The sequence below is a fragment of the Halyomorpha halys genome, unplaced genomic scaffold (genome assembly GCF_000696795.3).
Source record: "Halyomorpha halys isolate HHAL.00 unplaced genomic scaffold, Hhal_1.1 Scaffold255.1, whole genome shotgun sequence".
Taxonomy (NCBI): Eukaryota; Metazoa; Arthropoda; class Insecta; order Hemiptera; family Pentatomidae; genus Halyomorpha; species Halyomorpha halys.
The window spans coordinates 148374-157700 of record NW_027114251.1 but is presented as its reverse complement, the minus strand read 5'-3'; the positions used below and the strand labels follow the sequence as shown (position 1 = coordinate 157700).

The 9327-nt window shown below is 27.7% G+C and overlaps 1 protein-coding gene across 3 annotated transcripts; it reads right to left on the bottom strand.

Annotated features, from left to right (window-relative positions):
- Positions 1 to 625: 625 nt before the first annotated feature.
- Positions 626 to 8877, bottom strand: LOC106680333 (probable protein phosphatase 2C T23F11.1). 3 transcript variants are annotated; one of them, XM_014419952.2, is made up of 2 exons: positions 8719 to 8877; positions 626 to 1704 (listed from the first exon to the last, which is right to left on the bottom strand). In XM_014419952.2, the coding sequence occupies exons 1-2, from the start codon at positions 8780 to 8782 to the stop codon at positions 812 to 814; spliced, it is 957 nt and encodes a 318-aa protein (XP_014275438.1). In that variant the 5' UTR covers positions 8783 to 8877; the 3' UTR covers positions 626 to 811. The 3 variants fall into 3 exon arrangements, with proteins under 3 accessions (XP_014275438.1, XP_014275440.1, XP_014275439.1); XM_014419954.2 differs by lacking the exon at positions 8719 to 8877 and adding an exon at positions 6068 to 6151; XM_014419953.2 differs by lacking the exon at positions 8719 to 8877 and adding an exon at positions 2369 to 2528.
- Between the last annotated feature and the right edge of the window lie 450 nt (positions 8878 to 9327).

Genomic DNA, 9327 nt, shown 5'->3' with positions numbered 1-9327 from the left:
TTCATTTAAAACCTGACTTTAGTAATAACTCTTTTACTGAGAACTTTGTGAAAATAAAAATGTATTTGAAGGTAAAAATGTTCCTAAGCAATAGTCAGAGTTGGACAAAAATTGGCTATAGTTGAAACTAATAGCTAAAATTGACCTGGATACAACTTTTATTCATGAATGAACCATCGTTACATAAATATTCTATTCATGGAAATTTTAGTTATTATAGTTTCAACGATAGCTAATTTTTGCCCAACTCTAGGGATAGTCATGGCAATGAAAATTTAAGTGCTCATGGCGAGTAGAACCTTAAAAAAACATTGCAATATAATTGATTCATCAATTTGACTATCGGTCATGCGTGATTCTGACCAAATCACCTCCTTGCATAACCATTAGTCTAGTAACTGTACTTCCTTAGATAGTATTGCACTCCAGACAATTTATGGGTTGTAGTGGTACAGACTTAATATTTTTTTAATAATCAATATATCATGTCTATCAGATAGGCATATTTGCTGAGTTTCATATAATAACTAAAATGAATGTATAGTGATCCCTGGGAACTATTTTATTTTAGTTTAGACTCGAAAATTGCTTGTTGTTTGAGAGTCACCCTAATAATAATAAAAAAAAATTTCTCAGTCTTTTTATTCAGTCTTACCATATTTTTTTTTTTTTTTTTTTAAAAAAGAATACCATTATACAGTTTGAGAATTAAATGATTGTTGCCTTAATAGTATGCAATATTTTTTTTTTACATCCATTACTCATCTTTTGAGGATGACATTTTTATTTAAAAACTATAGGTCGGGTTTTATCATTTCCACTTGAAAACAATAATAATAACAGTCATGTTATCACATCCTGGACCGCAATTCTCAGTGTTTGGAGCTAGGCATTTATCCATTAGCTGTTCGCAAATCGCGTCCGGCTGCAGACCTTCATCAAGCCTAACTTTGACAAAATTTGTTACTTCTTCATTTGTTAAACATTCCCAAATCCCATCGCAAGCTATTATAAGAAATTTCCACTCCGGAGAAAGTTGTTTCGTTACAACATCGGGAAACGGACTCACTACTTGCTTTTCTGGTGTTTTCCCAGTATCTGTTTTGAATTGGAAATCACCTAGAGCTCTTGATAAAGCCAAAGATCCATTTACTCGCTCTTGTTCAACCCAGCCTCCTGCTTCTAAAATTCTTGTCTTCTCACTCGGATTAGTAGGTTTATGATCTTCTGAAAGTGGGATAGTGCCTCCATTGACATAAGCTACTGCTCTTGAATCTCCAACGTTTGCGCAATACAAAACGTTATTCTTTACAAGAACCACAATTGCTGTCGATCCTGACATATCTTCATTTATTTCTTTATTTTTGGCCATAGTATTATCGAGATCTAAAAATGTGAATTCCATGGCATTTTTTATCTTACCCGCTTGATATTCTTTCGATTTGACTAGGTACCTGTGCAGATTCTTACTTACAAATTCTGCAACTTTTGTTCCACCGTGGCCATCGTACACTCCAAAGAAAGACGCCGGCGGAGCTTCATCTTCAGGAAGTGTAGGCAGGACTGTGTGGGCATCTTCCATTGAAACACGCCAACCCTGCATTGAACTAACACCTACCGTGTACTTTGGAGTTTCTATTTTTGTAGTACGTTTCTCTCGAACTGGTTCTGTTAAGAGCTGACCCATTTCGCTCAAATCATGTCCTGTAATAAAAATAATATAAATTATAAATTAAAGTATAAATATCAATATGAAAAATAAACTTGAAAAGCCATCATATTGATTTATCTCTTATTGATTACTGACTTTATTATACATTAAGAATGCTTTGTTTATTTTCATGTTCATACAAGGTTATTGTTTAATTGTACTTTTATCATAAAATTTCAGCTATAATAAGACAAAAATATCTAATTAATAAATAATAATCCAGAGATAAACAAAATCTGATGTAAGAAATTGAGTTCACTTTAAATATAAGTAATTAATCTTTATCCCTGTTTCCTTTAATAATGACACTCCTGATTAAAAAAAAAGTTCATTTTAATTTGAAACAGACTTATTCCAAAGATAGTAATGGGTAACTTTCTCTACAGGGTTCCTCCTATACATAACGACACACTCTATGAAATATAACAAATACAAAATAAAATAAAAAAATTTGTCAGATATGCAACATGGATATGGACAACACACGACTTAGACAAAACATGCTTTTTATATTTAGAATTTTGACAAATAAAAAATTAGCTCAAAGCTCAAAAACTTATGATTATGTGATAGTTAAAACAACATTTATTTTAGACGATAAAAAAAATGATGCTACACAAAAGATATTTATTAAAAAAATATCATTTCTAAACATACCTGCCGTGTACTAAGGGGTAAAACTTGAACAAAAAATGTTTTCTATTATAGCCTTAAGTTTTTTTACATAAATGCTCATTGGTCTTTGAGATAGTTAATTTGTAATCAAAATAAAATTAAAAGTTTAATTTATCATACAGCTGTTCTAACTTATAACCAACTGTTATCATTATCCCTTATCATGTATATGTTATTTATAACTTATAAACATGTGGTGATGTGGTTTTATCTTAAAAAATGTCTGTTAAAAAAATACTTGGTTATTTATTGACTAAAAGAAATATCTGGGCCCTGTTTCATAATAAAGTACAAACTAATACCATCAATCTTGTAGCTTGTATTTGGTATAATTTCATTGACTTATACAATTCTGCTTGATAATTTTTTACTTTTAAACTCATATAATATGACTAATAGTCGTCCCCATCATGAAACATAATGTATTAGTGCTTGTACTTTATAGTTTGTGTACTTGTATTTATGGACTAATACTATCGACTTTCATTATGAAACAAGCCCTTAGTGTTTAATAATTAAATTTATTTTTTTAAGGGTCAAACTTGGTGTTGAAGAACTCATGAGTGTAATTTATTAATTGACATAAGTAAATCAACTATAGCAAAAATAAATTATTAAAAAAAATTTGTTAAGCCTTCTGGGATATTTTTTTTTACTCTTGCATTATTGAATACAACAAAATTTCTTTCTTTAAATACAATCACGGACAAATCACGTTTCATACAAAATAACAAATTTGGCTCTCACATTTTATATATTAGACAGATATTTAAAAAATACAGTGTAATCTCTGAAATCTAAACTAATTCCTGCAGGGAGTTGTTTGGATTACAGAAAGTACTTGGAAAAATGGTGTAAAAAAATTCATCAATATTGATATTGATATATTGAACTATGTTTATATATATTTTTTCACACACTTTATTGGAAATTTGACAGTTTGAAGTATTAAAAAATTAATCAATTATAGAAGTTGTTTATTTGTTTCCTCCTGCAGAAACTTCTTCACTATTTCTTTTCTCAAACATAAGGGAAAGACTTGCTGCCATGGTATATCATTTTCTATAGCCCACTTCAGACAGTGACTAAAATGAGAAACTGCTTCTTCATGCTTTATTGTCGTTGGTTCCTCAACTTTCTTTCACTTTATTCTTCTTCATTAGTAGAGACTTCTGTAACACTCTGTACAATTTCCTCATAAGTTTTAAAGGGGAACTCATTCTCCTCAGGACCTTCATCCCATCCGTCAACATCTGTAACATTCATTGAAACATCTGGGTTTACATATTTAATCAAGATCGAATTCATCTGTCAGCTAGCTTCTTTTTTTTTCTTCACGCTAGTTTGGATGACTGGATTGTTCGGAGTACCGAAGTTCAGATCACCAAGATTACACTATAGGCAATAAATATATATTAAATAAAAATAAATACAAAATAATAAACTTTGTTCCTGTATTTTATTAACTTAGACAAATATTTTAAAAATATTAAACAAATGTATATAAAAAATTTATTTTATTTGTATTGACACAACTTAAACATTTAATAACTTGTTTTGTACGATTCACCTTCGTGATCCTCAGGAACGCCATCTTCTATTTTTGAAAGTTGAACTGGCTTTACACTTCTTACTGTTGTATTTCCTTGCATCCTTCCTTTACCAAGTAATTCCATTCTGCAGTCAATCATACATCTCAGATCTCTTCACATTCAAATCCTCCATTCAGTGGCATCAATACCCACTCCCAGTTTCCAAATTTATTTACCACGCCCCATTGAACTGTAGCTTTTGACAAATCCTCTTTCCAATGGAATTTCATTACTATTTTCATCACTAACTCCAGTACCCTTTCCACCTTCCGAAACCTGCTTATTCTACCATTTTCCTGCCATCCAGTTCTAACAGAATTAAAACAGACAATCCATATTCACATCCAAACTGCTGTAGTAACTTTTTAATTTTCATACTTATAATTAATATCACTCTTTAAATATTATTACTATAAGTTATTAATATCACAAGTTTACTTTTTTTGTGTGTTTAAAGACCTAAAAATTAATTTTGATAATTTATTAATTTTTTTTTTACTCTATGGTTCTAAATCCCATCAAATATTTCAGTAATGTTATTCTAAAGAGATGAATACCAGAATAAATTAAAATTTTATTATTATTTCATCCTAAATTTCAGGCCTTCATCAGAGTTTAAACAAAATGAGATAGTAACCATCATAGAATAAAAAAATAATAAAAATATTATAACAAGAAATTAAGAAGATAACAAATAATACTATAAGAATGTTATGTATAATATTGGAATAGGAAGAACTTTAATGAGAAGATAACACAAACTGTATATAAGAAATATAATATAATACAGCATAATCTCCGTAGTCGGAACTAATTGCTGCTGAAAGATTTTATTAGAAATTTTACGGTTTGAAGTTTTAAACAATTAAAAAGTTTTTAAAAATTGTTTTCTTTTAAATCCTCAGTAATGCTAAGAGATAATTTAACTTGTTGAAACTATATGATTGTTCAACCGTTCGCTTTGAACAGCCCTGATGAAGCCCTGCAAAGTGGGGCGAAACGTCGGACATTTAAATAGTTTTAAACTATTTGTTCTTTTTTTTACTCCAACCCTGATCATCTTCTTAGATTTATAAGATTGTTCATTTGTATGTGAAAAAAAAGTATTAATAAAAATTAAAAATACTCTTTGTATGGATTTACTTAAAACATGATAAAAAAAAAAAAAAAATGATTTCACCAACAAAATTTGTATTATACATATTTCCACTATTAATTATAACACTCCAGCCACAAAATTATAGAACACTCCAGTAACCCAAACTGGTATAAAAAAAAAAAAGTTATTTACTTTAAAAAGCACTTCTGGTCTTCAAACAAAAGTGCGCATATGTCAACATTTTTAACTTCCCGATCTATAGGCAAGTTATTGTAATCAATGTGAAAATCAAAAGTGGAAATTTTTACAGTTTTGATATAGGGTAATCTAATTCCTGTAAGTGTTCATAATATATATTATGTTGGAATTAGAAATCCATAATATCTAATGTATAAATAATTTGATTCTGTATAACTAATTTAATTATTAGTAGAATTATGTATAATACTAATTTTGTTTGTGACTTCATTTTTTTTTTTTTTTTTTTATCAGGTTATAAATAAATCCATTCAAAGACTAGTTTTTATTTTTATTTATACTTTGTTTCAATTATAAATGAACAATCTTATAATTTTAACAAATTAAATCATCTCTTACCATTACTGGGAAATTTCAAATTTCAAATAAAATATGTAAAAAAAAAAAAATAGCTATGGACATTCATATTGTTGAATTTTTTTTACACCATTTTTCTTAATACTTTCTGTAATGTGAACTTTTTAGTAATCCAAACACCCCCATGCAGCAATTAGTTCAGATTAATGAGACTACATTGTATTTATATTTCCAAAATAAAAAAATATAAATAAAAAATATTTTTTTTTTATGAATACTTTATGTTGTAAATAGACTTATTTTGTTTAATGTATGTATTGCATACAAGAATCATCTTTTTGTAAATAATTTTGGTATTTCAATATGTTATGTTGTAATTTAAGGCATATTTGATTTAATTCCTTACAGTATAATATTTTCTTATAATTTAAGTACCTTTATCATATATAAGTGAGATCTTTCATTTGATTTAATAAAAAGATAGGATCAGGTGTGGTTGACCTCCACCAAGTCACTGAGTTTACACTGATTTATACCGTGTATTACACAACACAATTAGAGATAAATAAAGAGTACTGATTAAAAATTTGTACAAATACCGTAACTGAATATCGCAACCTAAAACATTATCTTAAATAAGATGTATATACAAAATTTTAATGTACACAACTAATGTCTTTTAATTGGCACGACATAATTTAAAAAAACAAATTAAATCAGGACGGGCCAGAGACAGAACTAAACTTAATTTTTTTATTTTGAGACAAATTTAAATTTATATGAAAAATTGACTTAGATTCATTTTCTGGTTAAAGAACTGGTTGTGGACAAATTCAAGCTGGTTTTATTTTATTTTTTATTAAAAGAAACTAATTAGTTTAATTTGAATTTAAATTAGTTCTCTTTATTATTTTTTTTTATTTATTATTCTATTTTTTTTTTATTTTATAGGTTTGTATATAGTTTTAGGAATGGTTTGTTATACATAAATATATGATAGAAAAAATTAATGAAATTCAAGTTTTCATATCAAACTATAAGTTATTCCATAAAATTGTCTCTAATTTTATAAATCAACAACTTACTGATAGTAAAAATAAATGATAATGAAAACATTTTCAACCACTCCAGTATTTTTTGGTTTGTGCATTATTAAATATATGAAAATTTCTTTCTTTATATAAGACAGGTCATGTTTCATACAAAATAAATTTTGTTGCTTCATTTTATTTATTTTAAAAAAAATATCTATCTCTGATTTTAGCATCTAATTATTTTATTTGTATACTAAATTTCATCAATTTTAAGGTGAAAAAGTTGTTCATTTAAACATATAAATTTAAAATAAGTTTTGGACTGCCATAATGGTAGTAGATCTGTTATTTAATATTACAATGAATGAATGAAAACTATCAAAAGTTTACAATTCTTTTAATACATTCCTAAAAGTTTAATTCTAAACTACATTTAAAAAATATATATATATCTTGTACCACTACAATGTATAAATGGTCAGGTGTAAAGTACTTTGTAAGGAACAACAACTTACTGTTTATTTAGTAAGCAATGGTTGTACAAAGAGGTTATAAACCCAAAGAATAATTTACATTTTTATAATCAAATTTATTATTGTCAGTTAGTAAAGCATAACTAAAAATGTTGACATGAAAATATTGCTTAAAAATAATAGATGGAGTAAGCAAATTTTAAAAAAAATTTGTCACCCACAGCTCGAAATAACGTTTTAATGATGTTATTATTGCTTTAGTGGGAACAGGTAGCTAATTGGTAAGGCATTATGCTACTAGCTCGAAGGACCCAGGTTCAAATCTGGCTGTGGCATATAATTATTTACTGTTTCACTGTAACCATGGATCACTGTGACCATGTGGGTTCGGAGCCGTCCGAAGTCCACCCAGTCTCATTAAGTGGTTACCTTTAATTTAAAATGAATTTTTATATAATTAAAAATCTAGCGGTAGAGCGTGATTCTGACCAAATCATCTCCTTGCACAACAGTTGTTCTAGTAACAGTACTTCTTTACAAAGAACTGGACCCCTGCCTCTAATGAAGACCTACATTGAGGACCGAAACCTCAACAATCAATAAATAATTGAAAACGATTTTTGTTCATTTAATTTTATAAATCAAATTGTTTAACTTTTCTTCTGGTACAATATCTTTCATATTGAAGTATAACTTTTTTAGTTTATTTAGAGGTTTTGCTCAAACCTTATTTACTTAAATTTATTTTCTACTTTCTTTGTTAGATCCTTGATGTATGTTATTACAAAGTATTTATTAAGATTTTTATTGGGCCACCCATAGCTCAGTGGTTAAGACACAGTCTTACCAATTTTTGATGTCTATTGGCGGTGCCGGTTCGAATCCGGCCTGGGGCAACGCCCAGACTTTTTTCATTGAGTGGCGGTCCCACAAAATGAATAACTTTTGACCCCCAACTATGGTTAGGCAGTATAGGACTCCAATGGGAGTCTTGGTCGAAAAAAAAAAGAAAAAAAAAAAGATTTTTATTGAGATTGTTTTCTGCATTTTTCCTGGGATTTTATCATATGTTACTTTTTAATTCTGTGTTATATTATTTTTAGTTTCAAAATAATTAATGACTCCTAAAAGCTGAAACATTGTCTTTAATGTACTATAGGTGATAAATTCATAACTGATTGTTTTCTTTTTTTAATTAATAAAATTATGCCACCGAGTTTTGAGGATAGAAGATCGAGAAATAAACAAAACTAATTCACAAGTGGAAAACTTAAAATTAGTGAATCTAAAATTTAAGCGTATTTTTTATGAATTATATTTTAATATGCTAGTTGATACAGTAATTAAATCTTAACAAAAATAAAACATTCAAATTTTCAAGTTTAGTTTTTATATTTTTGATTTATATGAAGAATTTTCATTACAATTCATTGGTATTTTTGATAAATAAAAATTCATTAGTATTTCATCATTCAATGAAATATTTCTTAAAATTGATTGAAATAGCATGCAATCACCTTTTTTAACCGACAATTGATAAAAATGCATCAAATTTCAATTACAAAACAAAAAAAATTACCTAGCAAAAATTTGAGGACGGATTTTGGAGCTGCTTTTTTTGCTGGTGGTTCTTCATCCGCCATTATTAAAAAATATTAATAAATCGACAATTAAAATCAGTGCCAAACTGACACCACAACTGTGTTAATAGCAATATCAGAGTCCAAGCCTCAGACTGTTAATCCCCTATTTGTATTGTTTGTATGTTTGTTCAGTTTAAGAGATTACTCTGTGGAAATAATGTTTTTAATATTATGAGAGATCAGTGGATTGTATTTCCTCACTAATCACAAACCAATTAAGAACAACATTTCAGCAATATAGTTGTTATTTTTTCTCTCAATTAATGAATTTAGCTGTTATCATTACAAAACAAAATTTATATATTATTGGTTTGAAGATATGATATGCTCTACATTATTTCACTTTCTGACCCTGGATGAAGGAGGATACCATATACAAGGATAACATTTATAGCACATATGTAATATTCATTAGGTTATTGCCTAATTATGAGTTGTTTTAAATGTAAAAATTAATTTTAAATTACTTTATTTTAGGTAACTTATTTTTAGTGAGATTTTAGTTTTGAATTATAATAATAATATTCAAAAACCTTTTAAACCAC